Source organism: Cucumis sativus, chromosome 1 (genome assembly GCF_000004075.3).
Source record: "Cucumis sativus cultivar 9930 chromosome 1, Cucumber_9930_V3, whole genome shotgun sequence".
NCBI lineage: Eukaryota > Viridiplantae > Streptophyta > Magnoliopsida > Cucurbitales > Cucurbitaceae > Cucumis > Cucumis sativus.
The window spans coordinates 91,100-117,871 of record NC_026655.2 but is presented as its reverse complement, the minus strand read 5'-3'; the positions used below and the strand labels follow the sequence as shown (position 1 = coordinate 117,871).

Below are 26,772 nucleotides of genomic sequence, written 5' to 3'. Positions count from 1 at the left end.
TCGCTGACCATCCTTAAAAGCACATTTCCTGGTTCTGCAACTACAGCAGTTTTACACAACCAGCTTTCCAACAGTAGGTGAGCTTGAATTTTCCTACAATTTAGTACAACGCACCCGACCATTCCAATGAGTGCAAATACACATAATCAATAGACAATTGAATATATATATATATATAATACTGCAATGCTCAAACAATTTGCCAGGGTTTTTGGATAGTGGAAGGAAAAAAATACATATAATATCTAAATCAACGTAGAACAGCCCCGAGAAGAAAATGGTGAAACAAATGATGGTGTTAATCCCCCGTCATTGAGCAAGCCACTCGATCTAGAAGGCGCTATTCAGGTACAAGTATAAACCTACAAGTGCCACGATTCCCAGTGCAGCAGCAATAGGCAGCACCTTCCTATACCGTTGAACGTGATATCAATCGGACTGAATAAACAATCATTAAAATATATGATCATTTATAAAGATAGTGATTTGATTTTCCGTCTTACCCAATAGCTTCATCTTTTTGGATCTGCGCCTTTCTCGCCTTCCTCACATCAAATTCGTTATCATTTTTACTCACAGTTTGCTCGTAAGGTCTAAAACGTCGCTTAGGAGCACCACAGACTGCCAAGGCACAATATTAGATTTCAGTTTCTTTGTTGAGTTGGAGCAGAATGTAAGTGGTTTGAAGTTGGTTTCTAGAAGTTGTGTTATTTAAACTCCCGTTTAAAATAATAGCAGGAACTTAATCATGTTAAAAATAAAGGCGACCCACGTCAACAGTAAACTAATTGGTCAGATTGAGAAGAGAATTCGAGAAACTGGTTTGAAGTGGTAGACTTGAGAATTGTACGAAATTAAGTTTGGAAAGAAGGTGGGATGATTCATGAATGGAATTACAAACAAGAAATTATAAAAACACTGGTGCATATAGTCCAAGCCTGAGAAGAGGGAAGCAAATTACCAGGACAGAAATACTTATCAGGCAATTTGTCAAAAGGAGTTCTATCGTTGTAAATGTACCTACATATTGGTCGAACAGAGAGGTTTACAGGGATCTAGAAAAAGGAAAATGTAAATGCAGAAAGGAAGGAGAGATAAGGAGTGATACCCGCAATCACGGCAGATATAGGCTTGTTTGGAAGCGACGCGCATGGAGAACTTGGGAGAAGCAGCAGCAACAACAGAGTTTTGCTTCCTTAAAGAAGGAATCTTACGTAAAGGAGAGATGAAGGAAGATTTCAAAGATAAGCGGTTGGAGGCAGAGTCCAAAAACATGGAGTTCCTATCAGTGCCGCCGTCTTCCTTAAATAAATGATAGTCAATTATAATTGATTGATAACAAACAAATACATATAAATAAAGGATCGGGAAGTAGAACAGGAGCAATGCAATGAAAGTGGAAGAATGTGAAGGGAAAAACCTGGTTAAGCTTGTAATGTGGCTTCGGTGGAAGGTGGAAACTGAGAGAAGAAGCTGAAATGGAAGCCATTGAAGGGGAGTAAAGCAGAGAGAGAAGGATGTGTAGGAGCAGCAGAAACTCAGAGAGAATGGGTGAATGAAAGAATAGTGAATAGTGAATGTAAACTGAGTGGCTGACAATCAATCCTATCTATCTTCAAACTTACACTGCCATCCATTACCATTTTCGACCACCAACAAATTCGTCTTCCCTTTTTCTTTTTTAAACATAACACTGTGTTCTTCCGGTTTCTATTTCTATTTCATGCCGGATTCTATTTTATTGAATTTACCCCTATTTTCTTTCCTATTTTTACCTTTGAATATTGACCATAACTCATGCATTTTCGATCAAGAGATATAAATTAATGGAAAAGCTTTAAAGAATCAATCTAACAAATAACTTTTATAAGTCAAATCCTAATGGGAAATTTATTTTATCTCTTACTCTCTTATAACTAGAATTTTTCTCCCCAAGATTGGTTCGTGGAAGAGAAATTCTTTAAGAAGCAAAAATTGTTTTAAAAAGAAACGTAACAGAAACACACAAATCCACGTTTACTAGGAGCTTTAAAATTTCAAAAAAGAAACCAATTTGATGGGGAATTCAATTCCTATGGTCTAAAATTATGAAATTAATCATAGTTTTTATAAACTAGCTGCTGTAAGTAGCAACAAAGAAATAAAAAATTCCAAATACAACAGTTGGTGAAAGTATATATACACACCCTCCATTCTAGAGGTCAAAAATTCAAATTTCTCATTCTGCTTGTTCAACGAAATAGATAAATTTGAAAAACTTGGTGAGGTTATCATGTTTACAAAGATACAAATAATAGGACGATGACAACTGGTTCCTGCCGCCAAACCCCTCGTTTAAGGAATTGCATAAACCATCCACCACTATCCAAGCTTTTTCACCACCAATTCGATATTGAGTCACAATTTATTATCTACTTTCTCTATCCTGACCCATCACCGCCTGATTGTCCTCCAAATAAAATATCAAATAGGAGAAGCAGACCTACAGGATCAATATCAGATCAAGCATAGAAACAAGCTAAGTTTTGAAATGTGTTAACTAACCATCCTTCAAAGCACATTTTCCGGAGTTAGTCCCAAAACACCAGTTCAGAGTGAGTCTGACAATCTCCAAATCTTGGAGACAGATCCCGTCTCTAAAGTCACTTGGAAGTGGAACCATGCCTAACACTCTCTTCAGCCCGAGTAAGTGCATTCGACAGCACATCAACTGTCCAGTCCTTCAAATCTTCCTGCATGAAACGATTGTCAAAGCAACTACTTTTAATAAATTATCACTCCGTTTTACTTAGTTGGAACCCCTTCTTTTAGTAGGGGAATTTTGGTGTGCTTGTTTTTTTGTATGCCCTTGTATTCTTCCATTCTTTCTCAACTAAAGTTGTATTGCTAAAATATATATATATATATATATATATATATAATCACTCCATTTTCAATCTGCCCCCAAGCCACATACCGACATACCATCACAACTCAGAAATAAGGATGGAAACAGGGAAGCACATTACCATCACAAAGGAATTGGATAAAAGATGAGAAATGTGGAGGCTTTCACATCAATTTCCAAATGAGACCAATGATACAACAGCCTTACCATGTGTAAAGGTTCTCCAGTTCTGATTCTTGCATTTGGACGAGCAAGCTTGGATTCGAACGGAGTCCTTGGTCGAACTTCTCGAATTTCCTCCCACTCCTGACGACTAAGCATCCTCACAGTTCCTTGACCTGGTGGAGCATTCTTTATTTTGCGCTCTATCAACTCTTCAGATCTTGACTCATCATACTAAAGAAAAGGTATACATTAAAAGGGATAAATAGCATTTGCTTGAAATAAAACCAAACCCATTGGGGACTGAACTTATACTATATATCCAGTATGTGATAAAATAAGATCATAATTTCATTAAAAGGCTTAACAATTTCCTAAAAACATTGCAAATCATTAACTTAATGGGACGGGAAATGTCCTACAAGAATCTTACGAGCGCAGGCAAAACTGTGCCATTAATAAAATAAACAATAAAGCATCTTGACCACATCCACTAAAATATTCTTTTAATTTGCTCTTTTATTTAGAGGTTCTCAATTTCCCCATGGACAAAATAGCAGGCGGCATAAAAATTCTAGTAAACATCTCCATATCAGTTACTTTCCCGGACAAAATGAGAAAAGACAACTTCTCATCACACTAGAATTTAAACACTACTCATTTCGATTTCATGTTTCAAGGCTAAGGAAGAACAGATGAAATTTTAATGTCAACAGACAAAGCCACAGGGGAGATAAGCCACAAAGCCATCGAGGTGTACATTAGACATAGGAAAAAGTTGAAGTCAATCACCATGGGTTGACCTAGAGTTGACCTAGAGGTCAATAAAAGCAGTAAAAGGATAAAGGGCCAGAAGAATGGGTTCAAGTTCATATTTTCCTTGACAACCAAATATAGAAGAGTTAGACGGTGGCATCGTAAGAATACTTGAGCTGCACACAAGCGGTCTGCAAGCAGTTTTGGATGCCCTAGATATATAAAATTTAGGAGAAAAAATAATTTTACCACAAACTTAGTAAGTTGTATCAATTTTAACCTTGGACTTTCAAGTGTTGAAATGTAGACTCTTTGTCAATTTTTCGTTTGAATCACCCGTTAAATTGTGTGATAGACAATTTTTCTTGTTCAAGAAGATGAACATCAATGATCAAACGAATTTGAGACCAAAATAAGAGTTTTCTTTGTCATGGTTGAATGATCCAACAATTGAATCAATGAAAGTTGAAAAGCTAGCCAAATCCGCTTTACATGGAAAACCCAAGAACAAGGAGAAAAATCCACGACAGAGAGTCACTTTTTATCATCTTCACATACTGAAAGTTACAAAAGAATACAACTTTAGAGGCTTTAGCAAGCCCTAAAACAAAAAAAGAAATAAACATAATGTGAAGTAAAATACTAAAATACCCTCGAGGCAATAAACTATCAACAAAGCCTCTTATTTCCAACACTCTTCCTCAAGTTGTGGGGTAGACATTAATGAGATCCAACTTGCTAACACACGACTCAAAGCTTGGCCTGAATAACCCTTTGGTGAGAAGATTAACAACTTGTTGACAAGATGGAATATAAGTAATACTGATCCTGCCATTATCTAGCTTCTCTTTTACAAAGTGTGTCAACCTCCACATGTTGTGAAGATCAAACAAAACTTTCTTCAACCAGATTTCTTCACATTTTCCAATCTTATAGCACTGTATTCAACTTCAGCACTAATTCTAGCAACAATACCCAAAGATAGATTTTCTATCAATAACTGATCCTGCCCAATTAGAGTTGGTATAAACCTCGATTCATTTCCTGTTAGCTTTCCTAAATATCAAACCTTTACGCGGAGAGCTTTTCAAATATCTCAAAATCCAATTAACAGCTTCCATATGCTCTTCGTATCTAACAAACAACACTAACAACATAGGAAATATCTTGGCTGGTGTAAAATAAGTAAATCAGCTTACCCAATAGACACTGATACCACTTTATCAACAAGAACTTTGTCAACAAAATCTCTCAATTTCACATTGAATTCAATAGGAGGGTCAGTAGGTCTACATCCAGTCATACCTGTTTCTTTTAACAGGTCAAGAGTGAATTTTCGTTGTGAGACAAAGATCCTTTCCCTTGATCTTGCCATCTACATTCCAAGGTAATACTTTACATTCCCTAGATCTTTGATCTCAAACTCGTCAGCCATTTTCTTTTTCAGCCTGATGATCTCAGTCGTATCATCTCCTAACAAGACAATATCATCTACATACACAATTAGAACAACAATTTTCCCAAATACTGACCTTCTTGAAAACAACATGTGATTAGAGTGTTCTTCAATGAACCCTTGGGACTTATAATGTAGTAAACATGTCGAACCACACTCTTGAGGACTATTTCAAACCATACAAAGACTTCTTGAATTTACATATCTGATGATCAAATTGAGCTTCAAAACCTAGGAGCTCATATAAACTTCTTCTTAATTCATCATTAAGAAGTGCATTTTTTATATCAAGTTGATGGAGAGGTTAGTCTTTATTAACTACAATAGAAAGGAGGATCTGGTCCATGTTTAACTTTGCTTCAGGGGAGAGTTTCAGAATAATCTATCTCATAAGTTTGAGTGAACCCTTTTGCTACAAGTTTAGCCTTCCACCAGTCTAGAGTTCCATCCTATTTACATTTTAGAGTGAACACTCACTTGCACCCAAATGTTTTATGCCCTTTAGGAAAAGGGCAAAGGTTCCACGTATTATTCTTTTCAACAGCCCTCATTTCTTCCATGACAGTTGTCTTCCACTTTGAAATTTCCATAGCCATATGTATGTTTTTCGGTATTGTTGTTGTATCAAGGCTGGCAATGAACGCCCTAAACTCAGAAGACATATTACTATAAGACAAAAAGTTGTATATGAGGCACTTAGTGCGAATCCGGTGCCCTTTCTCAATGCAATGGGCATGTCAATTTATCAGATTCCTCAACTATAACGGGATTTTGATTACATTTTCCAACCCAAGGAAGAGTCTCACCCTCTTGTGTTTCTATCGAAGTCTCATCATTGCTTGCAACCTGGTTACTCTCTACAACTAACATATCGGTCTTGTCATTCTCAACTTAATCAACAATATCATCCTCAACACTCAAGTTAGTATTCTTAGAGCTGGTAGTAACATATCAGTCGTGGGCACTCGGAATGGGTTCAGGAAGGTTAGTAGGGACTAAAGATGTGGATCGGTTAGTCTCTTCACTAGTACTTTCCCTTGAAGATGACTAACGAGGACAAAAGGTTGATCCTCAAGAGATATTGCATCCATGGAGATGAAGTATTATCGAGAAGTAGAGTGGAAGCATTTATAACCTCATTGGTGAAGAGGATACCCAACGAAGACACATTTCTGAGCACGAGGGGTAAACTTAGTTTGGTTAGGGCCATGACTATGGACAAAGGCAGTGCAACCAAAAACCCTAAGAGGGGCATTAGGAATAAACTGCATGGTAGGGTATGAGTCCTTGAGGCATTCAAGAGGGGTTTGAAGTTGAAGGACACGGGAAGACATTTGATTAATAAGATGAGCTGCAGTGAGAATTGCATCTCCCCATAAGTATGATGGAAGCAAAGTAGACAGCATGAGAGAACGGGCAACCTCAAAGAGACAATTTTTCCTTTTAGCCATCCCATCATGTTTAGGGGTATAGACACATGAGCTTTGGTAGACAATGTCTTTAGAAGACAGAAAGTCGCAAAGGGTATTATTAAGAAACACAAGACCATTATCACTACGAAGAATAGCAATTTTGGTGTTGAACTGAGTCCTAATAGTAGTGTAAAATTGTTGAAAAATCAACGAAACCTTACATTTATTAGTAAGGAGAAAAACCCATGTGAGACAGATATTATCATCAATAAAGGTCTAAACCAATGTTTCCTTGAAGGGGTAGGAATACTTGAGGACCCCAAACATCACTGTGAATAAGGGTGAAGGGTTGAGAATGTTTATAAGGTTGGGACAAAAATGTGACCCTATGTTGTTTTGCACTATTGCACACATCACAAGACATAGAAGAGACGTCAACTTTATTAATAAATGAGAAAACAAATATTTCATATATTGAAAGTTTGAGTGACCAAGGCGAAAATGCCACAACATACAATCCTTTTGTAAAGTTGAAAAATAAGAAGAAAACAAACTAGTCCTATAACAATTCCTAGAGGGAGCATCATCGTCAAGGAAGCAGTCCCCTATTGTGCCAGACTGTACCAATCGTCTTCCTCAAGCTCAAGTTGAAACAAAACATTATCTGGTGAGACGACCACTTGACAATTCACATTTCTAGTTATCTAACAAAAAGATGGGAAATTGTAAGATACTTTTGGGTACATGCAGTTTGTAAAGTTAAACCATCAACGGGAGAAATATGACTTTTGTCCGCGATAGGAGCAAGACCCATATGCAATCTGAAACTTTTCATTACCAACAATCGGAAGATATGATAGAAAATTATCGTAAGATCGAGACAAATGATCTATAGCTTCTGAATCAAATATCCATGGTTTCTTATCATTTATGCTGAGAAGACTTAAAGGATTGAGAGATACCTAATTGAATCACGTGTGCAAATGTAAAAATGAAGAAAAAGGGGTCAATCACGTAGTTTTTTTAATGGGGTAGTTCAAAGTTGAATAGGTTAAAATACCAAGAGCCATAGTAGAAATTTGCAAAAAAAAAAAAAAAAATTCAAAAAAAAAGTTTTGAAGTCCATGAGTTAATTGCACGTCATAAATCCAACTCTGTCCACACACCTATGTGAGAGTATACTTCTGTTCCTCAATGATTCCACTAGGTTGGAGAATCTCCAATGATAAAGAAAAAGAAAAGAGAGAGTCTATTCTCACTGAGATGTCTACAGATGTTAACAGAAATGCAGGAAACAGAACCAAGTTGAGGGATAGCACATACCATCATAAGGAGTTTAGCGAAGAGAGCAATTCCAACAGCAGTGAGGATCATGGGCATAGAAGGAGTATCAAGGAAGGAATTTGATTCAGGAACGTCCACAGTGAACTGATCCTTCTTCGTACTTCTCTTCATCTTCCTAAATTTCTCCAGCTCTGCGATCTTTCCCTTTAGAACCTCTGATGGACCTTCACGTTGATGAAGGAGATGCATCTGTCTCCCAATTACACGCAGTCCATGCCCAAATCCCGTCATCTCTAATTCAATGTTATTCTAAGTTTTTCCCTCAAAGATCCATTATTAAAAGCATAAGAAACCCTAGTTTTGGGGAGGGGAGCGGCGATAATGCAAATTTGACGTACGTGTCCATTTTATTCCTAAAATTTGACAATGAAAGCTTTTAATTCTTCCGTTTTGAAAATAACTTTCATTGGGGCATTTGTTGGTGTTGGATGCATACTATACTATAGTATCCAAAACTACCTCGAATCTCTCGTCTCAAAATGACTTAAATAGTAGTTTTTGTGCGTTGATAGAACATAATAGAATATTCATATTGCCCTCTGAATGAAATAGAATGGTAAAGTGTTATGAAATCGGTTGTCTAATAAGTATAAACAGGCTCGAACACTAACAAATGTAAAAAATATATATTGATATTTTTTTAGTAGCTCATGGTTTCAAGTTATTTCTTTGCCCTACTACTCATTTGGTTTATAAGATTTTAGACAGCTACTGACTACAACTATCTTGGGTTTGTTTCTTTTTAAACAAAACATAGATCAAGGAAAAGGAAAGAAAAAGAAGAGAGCAATTGAAAAACGAATAATTGTCATCATTTTCATCTAAACATCGTTTCTTCATCTTCTTCTAATTTTAATAGCGTGAGGGGATGACCATAAAATTCAGCAACAATGACAAAAGAGGAGGCGTAAGTGAAGTAGTGTGAACAATACATCACATCAAAGATTAAAGAATAGTATACCTAGGTTTATTTATAACCTGTTTTAGGGTCGTGTGGGATGAGTATTGCTGTTTAAAAATCTATAATTAATTACAATAAACATTATTTCAAAATTTTTAATTTGGTACCATATTTATTATTTGTTAAAGTTGTTAGTATCAATGAAGATGTATTAGAACATTATTCGTTAATTTAACTCGGATTTTGTGGTAAAATGTATCAAATGTATATTATGTTTTTTTAAGGGAATGGAGCGTGATGTGGCAAATGACATCCTCCTCCTCAAGCTCCTATCATCTCTCAACTGTGTGAACCTCGGCCCACCCTTCGTACTCTTTGCTTCCTCGCCTGAAATTTTATCCACGCCTCCTTCTACGACTCAAACAATGCACTGTAGTCTCATTAAATTGGAGAAGAGCGATATTCACAAGAGCACCAGCACCAGCACCACATTCTTCAATAAAAATAAAAATGTCTTGCCAAGGACCAACTTCAATAGTCAATACACAATAACACCCTTTTTGTGTTCAATCTCTCTCTCGAGACCAGCGAAGGCCTTTTAAACACAACTGCACTTAATAATAATAACAAAATAATTGCCAGGAGAGGGAATCCAAGAACTGTCCTCTTCCTCTCAGCATCAACTTCTCGTCTTTCTTCACAATCTTAAATTCCTCACAGAAACCCAGCATAAAAAAATTGCAAGAGATCTAGGACGTCTCTATTTGAAGTATATTTTGATAGTGAGTTTCACGGCTCATGTTTGGAAATGGGTCATTTCAGATCTAGAAATCGTTGCGGAACGAACAATCCTTGAAATCAGAATTGCGTAAACCTCCTCCAGCCGTCCAGCGTGCCGTTGCTAATAATCAACAACCACCCCAGAAAGCGAAAAGGTACCGCCTGATCTGCCGCGCCTTTTTTTCTTTTTTTAAAGAAAATAATTAAAATTTTAAAATAATTAAAATTGCTTTTGCTAATTCCGTTCCCTTTTTCCAAAAGAAGAGAAAGCGAGGGCTGATATGGAAAGCGAGGGCTGATACCACATACCCGATACCCGATACCTGATACCTGATATGGAAAAACACCATCACCTTCAACATCAGGTGCCCCTTTTCTTCATTCTCTCAACTCCATTCATTCTTTTCCTCTCTTCTCTGTTTATGTTATGCCGGAATACCAGGAAATCAAGGACCTCGACTTGGATCTCGGACCCGACGAGTCTGACCTTGCCCCTCTCCCCCCCACCGTCACTTCCCGGGTACTCTCTTCTCTTCTTTCTTTTTCTCGCATTTCCACCTGCATCTAACTTCCTTAATGCTCCAAATCCAGGTACTACACATGTTGGGAGACATCGCAGCAGGTCCCGCTTACAGGTTTTCCCAATGGCTTGAACTCGTCCGTAAACGTAGCGGCAAACATCGCGCTTCTGCCTTCCACAACCGCCCTCATCCACCATTCGATATGCCTTTCGGGTTTGCCCAATTATATATGCTATTACCTCCCTTTTTCTTGTTCATTTATCAATTACCGCTTTTATCTACTATTTCACCCAGGACATGATTTCAGTTGCCTTCTTACCTTTCAATGATCTACCTTAATTTCCTTTATCCTTTTCATTCAAATATTGCGTGGTAATTGAGCACCTGGTTACCATTCAGTGCTGAGGAACTTGTCAATCAATCAATAAATCTTCCAGCTCCCGAGCAATCAACTGAAACAAATCTGTGGGATAGACTTGCTAAAGCTTCAGTGTTGGATATCGAGTCAAGCTCTTTCTCGTGGGATAGGCTTTTATCTCTTCACCGCACCGAACACAGTAGTAGCACCGAACATTCGGAAGATGAGATGAATAAAGCCCTTGAGGTGTGTAATCTTGGGAATCTTCCTCGGATGACCCATTTCGGGAGATCCAATGAAATCTTGCTCAACTTTTGAAAATCCAAGTTTTTTTTTTTTACCTTTTGCATGTGTCATCATCGGGTGAAATTAGCTAAATGACCAATGAAACGATGTGCAACCTCCCGATTCTCGCCCCAGCAGTTCTTGCTCCTCCTCAACATTTCCAAATTTTCTGTCTTCGATTTTTTAAGTAAGAAAACTTGAGCGGGATTTTTTTAAAAAGTTGTTTCTTAAATTTTATGTACCTTTTCATTGAATTTGTTTATGGGGACTGAAAGCTACACGAAGATGAACTTTGGGGTAAATCAGAGCAAAAGCTACATGGTCGATAACTTAAAACTTTTGGGTTAATTATAAACGCCAGAACCAAGAGTCTTCTTGAAGAAATTGTGGGCAAGACATCACTATAATCTAATAATACCCATATGATGTCCTCAAGACTTGCTTCTTGATCGACATAGATTTGGAAGATCGGGACAACTCCTACTTCTTGTCTCTTGCTTGTTGATCCCTTGCTTCTTGTTTTGCCATCTTTCTTGCCATATATATTGCATATTCGTTACTATTCCCCATAAATTGTCGATTTTGAACAAAGTTGTGCATTGTTCTTTCAGAGATTTCTTCAATAAGTCTATGCAACGGATTCCTCAAAAAGTCTCTACATCAAGTGGTTCTTTGGAAAATTTCTTCGGGATATTTCTTCAAGAAGACTTTGTAAGGACCCTAAGTCCCACTTGTGATATTAAGATAAGATAAGGTAATAAGAGAAATTACAAGCCAACTGGCCGATTCGAGGACATCTGATCCTTCCTTGTCACCATAGTTACACAGTAACTGTCATTCACAATCTATGACCACATCAGACACTGCCCCCACAACAAGACATATTAAACATAAAATAAACCCAACTTCTATTGCCACCCAAACCACAAGCCTAAAAGCTAAAATATTAATGATTGAGGCCTAACGATACACCCTTCCCCTTTGTGAAGCTACCCTGCCCTTAAGGTGAAACTTAGCTTCACACTCTGGTTGTCCTTGCCAAGCAATCATGGCCTCCCACTCAACTTCAACCTCATTCCATCAGACCGCTAACACTTCAACCGTGGGGACACCCACTTAAAATCATTTGAAACACAAGGGAAAATGCATTGAACGAGTATGTGGTCCCCAAAAGCCTTCTTAAGTTGAGAAACATGGAAGACTAGGTGAATGGTGGCGTTAGCTGGAAGGACCAAATGTTAAGTGACAACCCCGATGCACTGAAGGATTTCACATGGACCACAAAACTTAGGTGCGAGCTTCTCACAACGCTTTTGAGCCAAGTACAATCAACGATAAGGTCGGAGTTCAAGAAAAACATAGTCACCTTCAATAAATTCGAGCTCCCTTCGATCCAAATTCGCAAATTTTTTCATTCAGTCTTACTCCCCCAATATTTTTTCTTTCAATGCCGTCAACAGTAGATCTTGTTCCATCAGTTGTTGTTCCAGCATGCCATTTACCATATCATAATCGTTGAAACCCAACATGGGTGGAGCATTGCCACTATAAATAATGTTAGAAGTAGTAGCTTGGATTGACCGTGGAAATTCATATTGTACCAAAGTTTGGTTCATGCCATAACCTTCGACGAAACCTTTAGTTTTTCCTTACAAAAACAATGCAGGCAAGTTTTCAAACACTTATTCACGATCTTGATCTTCCCATTTGTTGGGGAATGGTAAGGGGTACACTTCGCTTGAATTTTGTTCCTAGCAAGCAAAGCAGTTCAGTCCAAAAATGGCTGATAAAAAATTGTCTTGATTTGATACAATAGAATTCGGAAACCCGTGGTGCTGCACCACTTCCTTAATAAATGTGACCACTATTTTCTTGTCTTGATCTAAGATGATCCACCATGACCAAAATGTCACTGAAGTTGTCGGACCAAGGTAGCCCCTCCACAAAATCTTGTTTGCACCATCTCTACTTTTCTTGCCCCGAATCGATCGCTCTGATACCAGTTTGATGGAACCCGTAGGTGAAAGATAGTATTTCGATATTATTAATTGAATTAATAGAAAAACAAATTCCTGTTTCCCTCTCTCTCAAGGAATAACAAAAAGATACTGAATACCAAAAACTCAAAAACTAACTCCCCTACCCTTTAACAAACTTATTTATATTGCTACCCATCCCGTCACTCACACGTGTCTCACCCTCACGTGTTATTTCTTATTTCCTCTCCTCCTGTACTGATATAATATTGGTGGTCTATCATATTCATGATTGGGGGCCTAACAGACTCTTCATTGGAGATTACTTTAAGCATATGAAGATGAACAAGAAGCAAGAAGGAGAAAGAAGAAAGCCATGCGATGATGACTCAACTAGAAGAAGAGAGAAAAAGAATCAGAAATGAAAGTTGAAGTTAGTAGCGAGAGCGAGTGTTTAGTGTCGGGGGCATCCAGCATGCTTTGTAGGGTTCTTACGGTAATTTGACCATGTGATGATACAAGAAAAAGGTTTTTTTATATAAAAAAACCTTAGCTTTTTGAGGGTTTTTTTTGGTTATTTGGGCCCCTAAAAAACATCCATACAAAAATCCCTGGGATCTTTTGCGTTTATGCTATCATGTGATATTTCAAGTTTTCTATGTTTGGTTAGCAACGGTTTTCCATGGGATTATCTTAGACTTTATTGTTGTAAAAGTATTGTCTGCTTACTCTTTCAAGAGTTAGGATGTCTTGTTTTCTAGAATAAATGATTTTATTTTTCTTGCCAAAGTCATGAATTTATAAGCAGTGATTTTGCTGCAGATGTTGGTGTTGACTTTTACTGATTAATTTATTAGAATTGTTAAAAACTGCTATGAAATAGCTTTCCGTACAAACTCTATGCTTTTCTTTCTTTTTTTCTTTAGGCAATGTACGAAGTGAGAATCAACAATTTATGTATTTCTGTAATCTAGGTTTTGCTGCACTGCTCTTTACCAGCCTACATTATCAGTTACTAGGCTATTTAAATTAGATAGATATAACATTCCTTTCTTGATGTTTGTGACAATGATTATGATATCAACTTCTCTTTCTTCCTTACTGTCTTCTCTGCATATCAAGTATATTCAAAATGTCTATCCTGTCATAGGAGCTTTTGTTTATGAATAGAATAGTTATTTCTTATATATCAATATAATACCTACAAAATTATCTGCATATAGGTCACTGTAAATTCTGGTGGAGTCGTTTTCTTTGCACTCTTCAATCAGCTTGGATATGATGATAATCTTCCAAAGGAAGCAGCTGCTGTGATAAAGATATCCTCTTCAAGAATGGCCACACAATCTGAACGCCTTGGCTATGAATTTGCCAAGTGGCTTGGGGTTCAAACTCCACAGGTTCTCTTCGTTGTCCGTGATTTTTCTATGTTTTGGTATTACTATCTTATTCTGGGATTTATCCCGTGCTTTTGGAGTTACTTCCTCGCAGAGTTTAGCTAGAAATAATGGTTACATAGAGATGATCTGGCAGTTGTTTTTCCATCGTCCTTTTCATGAGGGCGGATGGTTTTTCTGGCAAATTGGGGTGTGTGCTACTCTCTGAAGTCTTTGGGGGGGGGGGGGGGGGGGGGTTTAGGTCTTGTTAAGTGTGCTCTGTGGGCTTCGGTGCCAAAGGTATTTTGTAACTATGCATTGGGTTTTATAGTTCTTGATTAGAGGCCCTCTCCTTAAACTGTCTCTATAACTATTTTTTTTCTTTTATTAAGAAAAAACTTTGTTCTGCATTTTCCTGTCAGATATCTTTATCCAATCACCTATCCTTTTGGGAACTGCAGGCTAGAGTTATTCATAATTCCAGCACGGAATGGCTCCAAATAAAAGAAGCTGCAGAGAAAGCACGAGATATCGCCTGTTTGGAGGGTGATGAGGTTGGTGAAATGACGTGTTCTGAACTACTGGAAGCACTTGAATTTAGCAGATGTCTTTTTCTAATGAGGTGCAATTTTGAACTGTTCTTTCAGCTTCGGTCTATAGTGCATGATGGAAGTAGGGGCTAAGAATAGATACTGTGTCTGTTTATGTCACTTCGTTCTATTCTGAGTTGCAGTGAGTTTTATTTCGCTGGACTAATTACCTAACATACCTATGGATTTTGGTTACTCTTATTGGGGTGTTTAGGTAAACGGCGTTACCTTTCTATTTAAAGTGTTGTGGAGGTTATCAAGTCATTTTTCAAAGTATTGTAACATGTTGATTAAGTGTTTTTCTTTATACATTACTTTCTTGTATGAATAAATAATCCCATTTACAAACTAGTTTAGTTATATGTCAAACCATGATAAATGATAGTTAATTACAGCCTTTTGATGATTATTGTTTATCAATGATTGGAAGGCCCTCCTTGATCTATCTGTTGGGGAAGCCTCAACTCTGCCTCTAGGTCGTTGGGTTCTTTTGGAATATATCTTTTTTTTTTGAAAAGGAGACAAGCTTCTTTATTATTAATAAACTCAATGTACAATAGAGCTATACAATGAGAATAATAGGGAAGCCAAGAAAAGAGGGAGGGAAAGAGCTAAAGGATAAGTAGGTGCACCCGGACATCTCAACTAGGTTGACACCCCTATAGCACACTCATCATATCCAAAATACAAAGAAAAGACCAAGATACAAGAACAATACTAAGATCATGAAAAGACCAAAGCAACCACCAAAATAACTACGAAAGCTACCTATGGTAGACTAAAGCAAGGCTGGAAGGAAAAAACAAAACGGCAGAAATACATATGAAACCCATCCAAACTACAAACTATTCGATGAAGGCGGTCCAATTGAGGCAGATGTCTTAAATGGAGTAATCTTTGAATTCTACATTTGAAGAACACCAAGTTGCTGCATTTCTTTTAGAAATCTCTACGATGTCATGGAATCAAACAATCTCAAAAGATATTACATCAGAAGCTGTAAAGGAAATGCACAAACTTAAAAAATAGCAGTAGACTTTTAAAGGAAAGGGATCTGATTCGAGATGGTTGAACTGGATTAAAAGCTATATTTCAGCTCAAGGTTTCCTTTTTTATGGGAAATTCAGAGGTAGAATCTTAGTTTCTAGAAACTTGAACCAAGTAAACTCTCTTTCTCCTTTTTTTTTTTTGAAAAGGAGATGGGTGTCTCAAGGTACAAGAGATATATACAATTAGAATAAACAAAGAGACACAAAATTAGGAGATGCACCCGAACATTTCAACTAGGTTGACACTTGAAAAAAATGCTTTTTCTCTCTGGGGATGTTTAAGCAAATTGCTTAATCATGGTGTCCAGACTTCAGAGTGGTTTTTTGGAGAGAGGGCTCTCGAGTTAGGGCGACGAAACTTTTTTCCACCTACAATCTGTAGAGTACACCATCTTACTTTGTGATGATAGCAATTGATAATCTCTATATTGACATGAGATTTTTGTTTGAGAGTAATTAGTGGCCTTCAGTGGCATCATGATCCAGGAAGAGTAAAAGTAATTGAACTTCTAGTGACAAAGATTTAAAGATAGGGTTGAAGTTTCAAGGCATTTTTTCGGTTTTTATTTCCATGTTGGAAATATTTGAAATTTGGGATCAACTTTGTTTTGGAAGGACAAATAGATAACCAACTACCAAGGAAAAATTCCCTCATGGTGTTGTTATAGGAGAATTCTTATAAAAAAAAATGTTGTTGGAGGACAATGAGATGTTTTACGACCTTATTTGAAGAAAATTTGTTATATAGGGGTTTTCATCAGTCTAGTTTTAGGCTAGAATTGGCACCCACCCACCACCAATATGTCAGTTTTGGTCGGTCAGTTCCTAACAATTTTTAAGAGGTTGGTGGTGCCAACTGAACATCCCCACTGCCGATTGGTCATTTTTAGTTAATATTTTGTCTCCGACAAACTGAACAAAGAAAGAAGGAAAAAAAGAAAGCAAACAAAGGACGGAATATAAACCATTGGAACGTCTTCTAAGGAAAACCATTTCTAATGCCAGAAGCAGTCATATCAAATTCGGAACGACTTCTAAGGAACTTCTTGAGGGGCATAAGGGCAGCAAATTAAAACACCTTGTTAAATGGGAAGCAGTCAACAGATTTCCTTTGGATGGCGGTCTCGGCCTAGGAGGATTCAAATAAATTTTTTTGGCTCTTTTGGCTAAATGGCGATGGAGATTCATTGAAGAAGAAGACTCCTTGTGGTGCAAGGTAGTCAAGAGCATTCATGGCAACACTTCTTTTAATTGGCACACTGCTGGAAAAGAAGGTAAATGTCTGAGAAGTCCTTGGATTCGTATCTGCAGATCTTGGTTCAAAGTAAAAGTTTTGGCCTCATTTAGATTGGAAAACGGACGAAGGATAGTCCTCTGGCTTGCGCCTTGGGAGAGTGAGGCTCCTCTTAAAATTCTTTGCATGACATTTTAAAATTGCTTTTCCCAACAGTTCGGTTGCAGATCATTGGGACTTTGATTTGGGCCCTTGCTCTTTAATTTTCCGCTGTTTGCTAAAGGATGAAGAGATTTTAGATTTCCAAATGTTGCTTGGAAAAATTGCAGATAAAAGTATTTCTGAAGGTCCAGATAGTTGGATGTGGTCTTTAGTTGGCAGTGGCAAGTTATAAAGTCTTTCACGCATCACTTATCTCCTTCCTCCCTTTTGGATAATTTGATTTTTAAGGCTCTCTGGAAGTCTAATGCCCAAGAAGAAGGTTGAATATCTTCGTTTGGATCTTGTTGGTAGGCCAGTTGATTGTCTCCTCAGCTTTGCAACATAAATTGCCCAATAGCTCTCTCCACACCATTTCCCACTTTTTTTACAGCATGAAGAAGATTCTCAGCACCTATTTTTCCTTTGTGAATATTCAACCACCTGTTGGGAAAATCTGTTTAAATTTTCAATTTGTCCTGGGTGTTTCTTTTCTTTTTTTTTTTTGAAATGGAAACAAGCCTCTTCATTAAATGAGACTAATGCTCAAAGTACAAGAAAATTATACAAAGAGCTAGTATCTCTAGAGGACAAAATTCAAAATCCAAATACACGGACATACAAAACGAGGCCCAAGAGCTTAATAAACTCCAAACAAGGCAGAAAAACAACCAAAACAGCAACTGAAAAAATTCAATACAGATGAAATACTGGGAAAGGAAACAAAAGTGCACCACAAAACCATAACCATGAAAGAAGTAAACACTTTGAAAAGCTTGAAGAAGATGCATCTCAAGAGGGCGAAAAAGTGGGTTGCATTTTATTCGCAAGAAAATACAAGGGTTGATATTTGCGGGATATCTAAAGATTGTAGAACAATTGGAAGTTATTCTTACCAAAGTAGTAAATGGAGGAAGAATATAAGCTATATGTGCAAGAGGCTAGACATGATTGACATATTTACTCCTGTTTGAGGGGTGTGTTTATATTATAATTATGTATACTCGTCATTTATTGTAATTTTTTTCTTCACCAGATTAGGGTTTCTTAGTTTGCCTATATATATATATATATTCTATTCTCCGAAAGTATAGAGACAGTTTTCTCCGAAACCACTTTATAACTACACAACTTCTAAATTTAATTTATTTCTTTTTACATATTTTTTGTCTTTCGATCGGTTGGTTGGTTTTCTTGACTTCTTATATATTCGTATCTTCAACCTGATTCAATAATATGATCATTATATTCACTAAAAGTATAGAGTAATGTCACTTTATCATTAATACCGATTTAGTTGCACTACTTCTAAATTTAATTTATTATTTTCTTACATGATTTTTTGTCTAGTTTGGTCGGTCAGTTGGTTTTCTTGACTTCTTTGTGTTACTCTAATTGACCGATTGGTCGTTTTTTTGCAAAGAACCCCAATCGGCTAATCCCTTGGCAAGTGGAGGGAGTAGAGTTCCTTCGATCATTCCAATTATAAGTTGTCAATTGTGTCCTTGAGTTCTAAAAATGACATTGAGGTGTTTCTGTTAAAGAATTACGGGATGAAGAAACTCAATCTTCAAAAGAATTCGAGACAAACATTTGTAGGACGAGAGGTTTTTGTTCAAAAAGTTCCATTGAACAAGTGGAAATATAGAAGCTTTGGGATATTGCAACTGTCTAGAGATTTTTTAATGATCTCTTCTCTCTCTACCAAGATCAAGTCTATGCTAACAGAAACCAGAAACACTCGAGTGTCAGTTTAGAAAGTAAAGGGCCTAAATATAAAGTGGCAAGGGTAAAAAGCAAATGTTGATTCTTATGGAGTCTCAATCTTTGGTGGCAAAAGTGTTAAAAGCCAAATACTATCCCTTGTGTAGGGAGATGGGTAATAATCCATCCTATATTTGGTGCAGCCTAATATGGGGAGGGAGTTATTATCACAAGGTATATAATAGAGATTTGGGAACGAAGAAGAAACCTTTTTGTTTGGCTCGAATCCATGGTCTTAGGCCTATGACAGAGAGTTATTAATCCTCCTTTCAATGCTTCATCTTCAGTTCCCATCTCTTCTCTTTTTTCCTCATCAAAGTAAGGCTTTAGAGGAAATTTGAAATGAAAGATTTTTGCTAAGATCTTCCCACGTTACCTCAAGACATTTCCGAAGTATTTTATCCAAAAGAAAAAATCAAAGAAGATTATGGCAAAACGTTCCTTAAAAGCCCAAGTTTTAGATGACCAAGTACCCATTTAGGAAAATAGTGCCCATTTCTCTTTCATCAGCTTATTCCAATAGCTCCAAACTGTTTGTAGAGGCTAATCCTGATTTATTGGAAGTTAGTTGCACCCAAATTCAAGTCCCAACCCGTTCTTCTAAGTCATTTTCTCATCATCTTCACTCTACCCAGCTTAAGTACCATAAGTTCTCTTTGTCTAACTCTAAGGTAAAATTTCTAAAGGGCCCTCCAAGCAAAACCCCTTTCAATCAATCCAACAATAATGGGTGAGCCTTTTTTCGACTTCCCCTTCAGCGTTAGTAGTGAGGAATTGAAGCATTTAGATAAGTCAACCAAACTTGAAAGTCGGAAACATCTTGAGCTTCTAGAAACAGATCTCAATGCCCTGTTTCAATGCGAGGAAGAGCCAAGATCTGCAAATTTTCCTTCTGCTACTCGTTCTTGTCCCCAGTCTTGCAAAATACCAGATCATTTAAAATCAATAGTTGCTGATTGTGGAGTTATTTTAATTTGATTCTTCAACAAATTAATGTATTTCTCCTCAATGTTAGACCAACTTCAGTCTTTCTTGGATTTCACTTCATATGGGTGGCAATTAAATCCTTCAAGCTGATGCTGAATAGTGGAAGACTTTTTCGAGCTTCCTTTAGACTCTGGATTCTGGATTAATTTGGCTAGGCATTTTGAGGCAGCCGGTTGCATCTTCTTGCAAGTTTTTAGTTTCAAATTAGTTCTTTATGAGAGGAATTCGCATTATGCTTTGTATTTAGATTTCTTTGGATATGGTTTTGTTTAGCTTGATCTCTTCTATTTGGAATTTTTTTAGCTTTTGTTGTAGCTGCTGACTGGATTTTCTCTTTTCTCTTACTCTTAATATAATACTCTTGTACTTTGAGCTTAAGACTCTTTATCAATTATAATTCAAGAGGCCTGTCTCCGTTTAAAAAAATACATTTAACAATTATATTGCATTTAAATATTTAATATTCACTAAAAGTATGCTTCTATTTCTCATGGATAGAAACTTTTGCAGGAAGCATGAAAAAATGATGTGTGTTGTTCTCATGGATAGAAATTTTTGGAAAGTGACGATGGTGCTAAAGGGGTGTCAACCTAGTTGAGATGTCTGGGTGCACCTCATTCTCTGTAGCTTTATGCTTGTTTCCATTGTATTTTGAGCATTAGTCTCATATCATTATCTTAATGAGGAGGCTTGTTTCTTTTTTTCAAAAAAATAGCACTTTTGTTTCCCTTCTTCACAAAAGCATGTGCCTATATTTGTGCAGCTATGTGCATGGATCTCCATTGTTAGAAAGCTCAAGTGCATTTGAATCACGAGAAATTGCTGAAAAATTAGCTGCTGCGATTGGAAGGATCTTATTGTTGGATCTTGTCATTAGAAATGAAGATAGGCTCCCTTGTCGTCTTCTTCGTTGGCGTGGAAATTCGGCAAATTTGCTCTTGGCTGATCGAATGGCGTGTGCAAATATGAACGCATTTGAGGAAGCCTTGGATTCTGCGATTAAGCGATACAAACCAAAAGTTATTACAACACTTCAAAAAGAAAGAAGGGGAACTTTAGTGGACAATAGATCGAGTTCTAATTCAGGGTTGATTTCAGAAATCCCTGAACTTTGTGATATTGTTGAATCCCCAAAATCTAGTAACCTAAGTGTAAAAAGTCAAATATCAGATGACACAATGCCTTGTGATTTTAATATTGTGGCTATTGACTCTGGTGTTCCCCGTCGTCCTCCTGCTGGAAAACGTGCTAATGACCAGTCAATTTACCCAAAATTAGTTGAGTTGTTACTTAATAGTTCTGAGTTCTCCTCTAATCTATTACATGACATTACAGGAGGGAAATTAGGGTTCCCTTCATCAACCGATGCCAACTCAACTTGTGGCATGCAGCCCTCAGAAATGAGTTATATTGTCCATGAATTTCGATATGGGTTTCGTGCTGCTCTTAGCGATTTGCAAGGATTTCACATATTTTTGCTTACACTTCACCAAAAGTTAGACAACTCATTACGAGCATTCATGAATATAATAAATAAATTTCCCCTGGGGGAATCTGACAAAGAGGATACAGGAATTCCTGAGTCCCATTTGCAGGGTTCTACCACTCTTCATTGTTTATCCCCACGTTGTAAGGAACGAGCCTCTAGTGATGGTAATATGGATGGTACAGAGTCAGTTCCAAGATCATCATCATCAGGAAATAAAGAAAGCTCAGACTTATCTTCTCCCTTGTCACGAGATAGCTCACAAGGAAAGTTATACAAGGGAAGTGCAGAGCCCATTCATAGCCTTCGTTTGACTGCAAAGCTCCGGGACTTCCATAAATTTGCCAAGGTAAACTTCGTAAATTAATTGATTGCTCTCTCTTCTAGTTATTGACAGAACTTTGTACGTCATTTATCTATGATCAACTGAGTAAAGCGATGGCTTTTTATGAAAAATACTTAAACTTGTTCTACTGGGACTCTTGTGTTTTTTCTAACGTTAGTGCTTGAATGCATGGTTTTCCTACTTTCTCTAGCTTTTTTACTCACTCTTTCTTGTGAGTTGTGAGGAATTGAAAAATTATGTCGGTTCATTTATTTTTTATATATTGTATTATTCATGTACATGACTATCATGGTGGATCATCAAATCAACAGATAACTCTTTTGATTATGTGCAAATCCCCAACCGTCATCAACATAAATGTGATTTTTCAAGTTCTCTCTTCATAGGTTGATGCTGAATCAAATAAAGAATTGGATATGTGGAATGAAGTGCTTAAGAATGAAGCTGTTAAACTCTGCCAGGAGAACAAATTTAATACTGGGTTTTTTGAGGGCAGCGACAGTCATGGAGTTGTTGATGCTTATGAATTGAAGGTAAAATATCCATTCCACTCAGTTTGATATCTAATTTGAATTTGAGATCCAATCAGCCAAATGCCTTCATCCTTTGATTGTTTTATATTTCAGGTGAGACTTGAGCACATTCTTGAAAGGATTGCATTGATATCCGAGGCTGCAAATACAGAACGGCCTTCTTCAGTTACACCTGCCTTGTTTATAGGCGGTGCCTTGGCTGCAAGATCTGTTTACACTCTTCAGCATCTAGGAGTTACTCATATTTTATGCCTCTGCTCAAATGAAATTGGGCAGTCAGATTCGCAGTTTCCTGATCTATTTGAATACAAAAATTTTTCGGTAAGTGCTTTTTTCCTGTCACAAATAACTTTGTTTTTCTTTTTTTTTTGAAAAGGACAAGTCTCATTATTATTAATATTGAAAATATAGAGACAAAGCTCAATGTACATAAGGGGTATACATAGAGTAATAGGGGGAGGATCAGCAGGTGCTCCCAAGCATCTCAACTAGGTTGACACCCCCACCCTTTAGCACCCTCTTCACATCCAAAAAGTGAAAAAAAAAAACCATATACCAAGTTTCTAAAAGCAATACTATATCAAAATCAAAGGCCACAATACAAGGCCAAACGAGATGAAAGAAAAAACTATCCAAAACAGAAACATAAGCAAGGCAGCAAGCCGAATACAAAGGCTGATTCGGAACGCATGCTAATCTAGAACTTCAAGGTGGGGAGGCTATAAAGGCTGGCCAATTTAAAACAATCTCATGCGAAGAGTAATCCTGAAAATATTTAGATAATAAGCACCATGAAGATGCATTCAAAAGAGCAGAGCCATAGCATTCCATTTGTTTCTGATTCTTCTTCTCCTCTCCATCTGGCCAGTAAGTCTTACATTAGGGAAGGGTAAAATAGAAAGAAGAAAAATAAGTATTTCAGTTTCTTTATATTCTCTTCTTTAGGAGTCATTATATTCTTAAGGCTCTTCTTTATTTCTTATTTTAGTGAAGACTTTATATGAACTTCTATCTACTCGTTTGACCTACCCCTACTATTAGGGCTGTGTTTGTCCTAATTTTTGCTCATGTTTTAACATGAACAGTACTGTGTTGTTGCAAAGGATTCAATTTTGCTTGGTTATTATGCAAAACCAGTGCTGAACCGATCATTTTAAGGAATAAAACGTGAAATCAAGATGAATCAATTAGTGTGGTACCGCTGATCAAACCGTAAAACATGTGGTTCCCTCGGTTCAATGTTGGTCAACCAATAATCAGGGAAAGCGCAGGTAACAAACCGGTTTGAGTTGCAGAAAAAATTCAGTACAGAAGCATCTATCCATAAACAAAGGTTGAAGAAGAGGATAGGAGTAATAATTAAATTTTGATATATTTATATTTAATTAACTTTGTATCATGATGTCGTATGTGTACCATGGAGCAAAGTCAAACTGTCATTGCATTGGTGTAGTGGCGGGTAGTGGGCCAGTTAATCAATAGTCAAGTTACTCAACAAAAGAAAATACAAAGGGAACATGCGACAATTGTATTGTCGGATGAAATTTTGGATATTAAGGAGGTATTTGGGGTAAGGAATGAGTTATTACAGTCCTAGGTTATTATAATTGAGTTATAATAGTATGTGTTTATGGTGTAGATTATTTTAGTTTGAGAAGAAAATAGTAAACATTGTAGCAAATAATAAAAAAAATGATAAATGTTAAATAGAAAAAACTGTAGCAAATAATACACACGGTAGCAAATTGGGAGTTTTGAAACAGAGTTTATTGTAGCTAATTGGAAATTTTTAAATAGTATTTATTGTAGCTAGAGGTGATTATTATAATTTTGCATAATAATCGTTCCAAACGGCCCCTAAAGAAAAAATTGAATCGAACGGCTTGGTTGTTTCATCCACTCACCACCCACGATGTAAGAAGAATAGGGGTTACTTGAGTAGTTATTTAATATTCTAAATTAATTCTCTTGTTTCCCACAGTTAATAAAACTCTATAAATGTGTCTTCTCCTCTTGTATGACGAAAATTATTCATTCTAATAAAAGATTCACAATCTTGATTCTGGGAGGATTACTCCTGGAGGTTACTGCTGGAGTTCGAGAACTGTTTGGTTTTATATACGGAAGAAGAAACAATGGAATCGCTGTTGAAAATTTTTCAAATAGAAAATCTTGAAGATAAAACTGAAGAAAAACAAGAATTTGAAAATTTTGAATTGGAAAAAATACTCAAGAGAAGTAAAATCCAATGAAGAAATCAAAATTCTAATTGTCAAGGCAAAACACCAATTGTATTGGAATTTGATTACCACAACGTTCAAAAACTTAAAGCAAATGATGATGATTACCACAACGTTAAAAAACTTAAAGCAAATGATGAAGAAAATGTAATTCTTGAAGAGTTCTCTTCAGAAACTAATTCTTTTGTGATTTTAATCCTATGAATATGGGTTTGAATGAGCTCGAAGGAAACATCTTTTTTTCGAGTTCATGGCAGATGGTGAGGTTCATCTTTTGGTGGCAATATCGGATTTTATTGTCTCGAATTTATCCCTTTAATCATAATATTTTTGTTCAAAATGTAGGAGGTTGGTTTTGGTCATACTCCATTGAACAAGTTTATTTCATTTCTTGCTTCACAATTTCTTTTTCTTTTTAAAACTCATAGATGGGTATTCTTTTTGGAGGATAGAATGATGTGAGAAGAATAGGGGTTAATTGTGTAATTAGTTAATTTTCTAGACTCATTCTATTGTTACCCACACTTGTAATAAAAACTCTATAAATAGAAGACTTCCGGTCTTGTATGAAACACATTATTTACACTTATAAAAGATTCAGTCTTGATTCTTGGAGGATTACTCTTTGAGGTTACTTAGGCTACATTCACATCTCAAACCGACGCTCATCTCAAACCGACGCTGACGTGTGTTTGTAATTAAAGATTCACAACATTGTTTCTAGATTAATTCCATTGTTACCCACATTTTCATTTCCAGAAAGAGGGTCAATCTCTTGGCTGGAAATTTCAAAATGAGCCTATTGTTTTCCATGATCATATCTGGCATTTGCTCATCAGAAAGATCGTGCAAAGCATTGACTACTGGACTGTCTTCAATCTGCCATTTGTCCCTGGGGACTAATGTGAGGGTCTTGTGGACCTTTGTAGAACATGTGTGCGGCAGCCATAGAAAAAGCTACCATTTTCTTCTTTGACTCGATCCACTACTAAAACTTCCTCTTTGTTCCTCATAATAGAAGACAGTATATCAGCAATCTGTCTACTTGTTTAGTATAGTTTAGCCTTGTGCTGGTCCAGGTATACCTTTCAATTTTCACAATGCACATCCATGTAAAATTTTAGGTGCATTGAAATAGAAATGGTCGATTGCCTGTATGCTTGTTGGTTGTAATAAAGTGGCTTTGTTAATATAATTTTCACATCAGATAAGTTTTAGAAAAGAATGTCTTTTTTTAATTTACAATAAACATTTTATCTGTCAACTGTCTTGCGTTCTTAAACAGATAAGTGATGATGAAGACTCAAACATCAGCAGTATCTTTGAAGAAGCTTCTGATTTTATTGACGGCGTTGAGAGAGAGGGTGGGAAGGTCTTAGTTCATTGTTTTGAAGGGAAAAGCAGGAGTGCCACATTGGTTCTTGCTTACTTGATGCTCAGAAAGTAAAGTTCAATTGCGATATATTTATTGCTTAATTTATCACCACCGCTCCATCCCATTACCGAGTTCCAACTAACGATATATATTGCTATTCCACGGTTGCAGGAAATACACGCTGGTAAAAGCATGGAATTCTTTGAAACGGGTTCACCGTCGAGCTCAGCCTAATGATGGGTTTGCTAAAACATTATTAGAATTAGATCGAAGAATACACGGAAAGGTTTCCATGGAGTGGCAATCACGAAAACCAACCATGAAAGTTTGCCCAATTTGTGGAAAAAATGCTGGACTGAGCAGTAGCTCACTGAAGCTACATCTGCAGAAATCACACAAGAAGCTATCATCTGGGAGCGTAGACAGCGCAATGACCATGGAAATACAGAAGGCATTGACAGCTCTAAGAATCAGTCGTGGAGGAAGTGTTAGCCCAACCCAGAGGCAATCTCTTCTCATCCTGGATGAATAGGCAATATGCTATTAATGCCGTTTTACTCTTCACTACAGCACTAACTGTTACAATGTTTGGCCAATTCTTCTCACTTGGTGGATGACTCTTTTGTGTTTACTTTTAACTTACTTGGTAGATGACTTTGCATTTGTTTACCAACTTATACTCCATTCGGTTTCTAAATTTAAGTGATTTACAGGACAATACTCGGATTTTTATGGTGATAGATATTACTGACGATT

The 26,772-nt window shown here is 36.8% G+C and overlaps 3 protein-coding genes across 9 annotated transcripts; 1 reads left to right on the top strand and 2 right to left on the bottom strand.

The window, feature by feature from the left end:
• Positions 1-137: 137 nt before the first annotated feature.
• LOC101207574 (hypothetical protein) lies at positions 138-1,673 on the bottom strand. 2 transcript variants are annotated; one of them, XM_004137975.3, is made up of 5 exons: positions 1,421-1,673; positions 1,109-1,302; positions 962-1,020; positions 504-621; positions 138-409 (listed from the first exon to the last, which is right to left on the bottom strand). In XM_004137975.3, exons 1-5 carry the CDS (start codon positions 1,487-1,489, stop codon positions 331-333), a joined length of 519 nt encoding a protein of 172 aa, XP_004138023.1. In that variant the 5' UTR covers positions 1,490-1,673; the 3' UTR covers positions 138-330. The 2 variants fall into 2 exon arrangements, with proteins under 2 accessions (XP_004138023.1, XP_011649175.1); XM_011650873.2 differs by having other exon boundaries at positions 1,109-1,298; positions 1,421-1,669.
• A 396-nt stretch (positions 1,674-2,069) lies between these two features.
• Positions 2,070-8,374, bottom strand: LOC101207324. 3 transcript variants are annotated; one of them, XR_968673.2, is made up of 4 exons: positions 7,997-8,374; positions 3,095-3,283; positions 2,545-2,732; positions 2,070-2,482 (listed from the first exon to the last, which is right to left on the bottom strand). XR_968673.2 is itself a non-coding variant. In XM_004137974.3 (3 exons), the coding sequence occupies exons 1-3, from the start codon at positions 8,246-8,248 to the stop codon at positions 2,643-2,645; spliced, it is 531 nt and encodes a 176-aa protein (XP_004138022.1). In that variant the 5' UTR covers positions 8,249-8,374; the 3' UTR covers positions 2,070-2,642. The 3 variants fall into 3 exon arrangements, 1 of the variants encoding a protein (XP_004138022.1); XR_968671.2 differs by having other exon boundaries at positions 2,070-2,440; XM_004137974.3 differs by having other exon boundaries at positions 2,070-2,732.
• A 1,047-nt stretch (positions 8,375-9,421) lies between these two features.
• LOC101220184 (dual specificity protein phosphatase PHS1) lies at positions 9,422-26,734 on the top strand. 4 transcript variants are annotated; one of them, XR_004214215.1, is made up of 12 exons: positions 9,422-9,853; positions 9,960-10,063; positions 10,141-10,218; positions 10,290-10,432; positions 10,619-10,823; positions 14,062-14,238; positions 14,676-14,836; positions 20,800-21,871; positions 22,255-22,401; positions 22,495-22,722; positions 23,487-23,672; positions 25,927-26,060. XR_004214215.1 is itself a non-coding variant. In XM_011650705.2 (12 exons), exons 2-12 carry the CDS (start codon positions 10,034-10,036, stop codon positions 26,546-26,548), a joined length of 2,760 nt encoding a protein of 919 aa, XP_011649007.1. In that variant the 5' UTR covers positions 9,465-9,853; positions 9,963-10,033; the 3' UTR covers positions 26,549-26,734. The 4 variants fall into 4 exon arrangements, 3 of the variants coding, with proteins under 3 accessions (XP_011649007.1, XP_011648972.1, XP_031736294.1); XM_011650705.2 differs by lacking the exon at positions 23,487-23,672 and adding an exon at positions 26,188-26,734 and having other exon boundaries at positions 9,465-9,853; positions 9,963-10,063; positions 25,927-26,084; XM_011650670.2 differs by lacking the exon at positions 23,487-23,672 and adding an exon at positions 26,188-26,734 and having other exon boundaries at positions 9,465-9,853; positions 25,927-26,084.
• Positions 26,735-26,772: the final 38 nt, after the last annotated feature.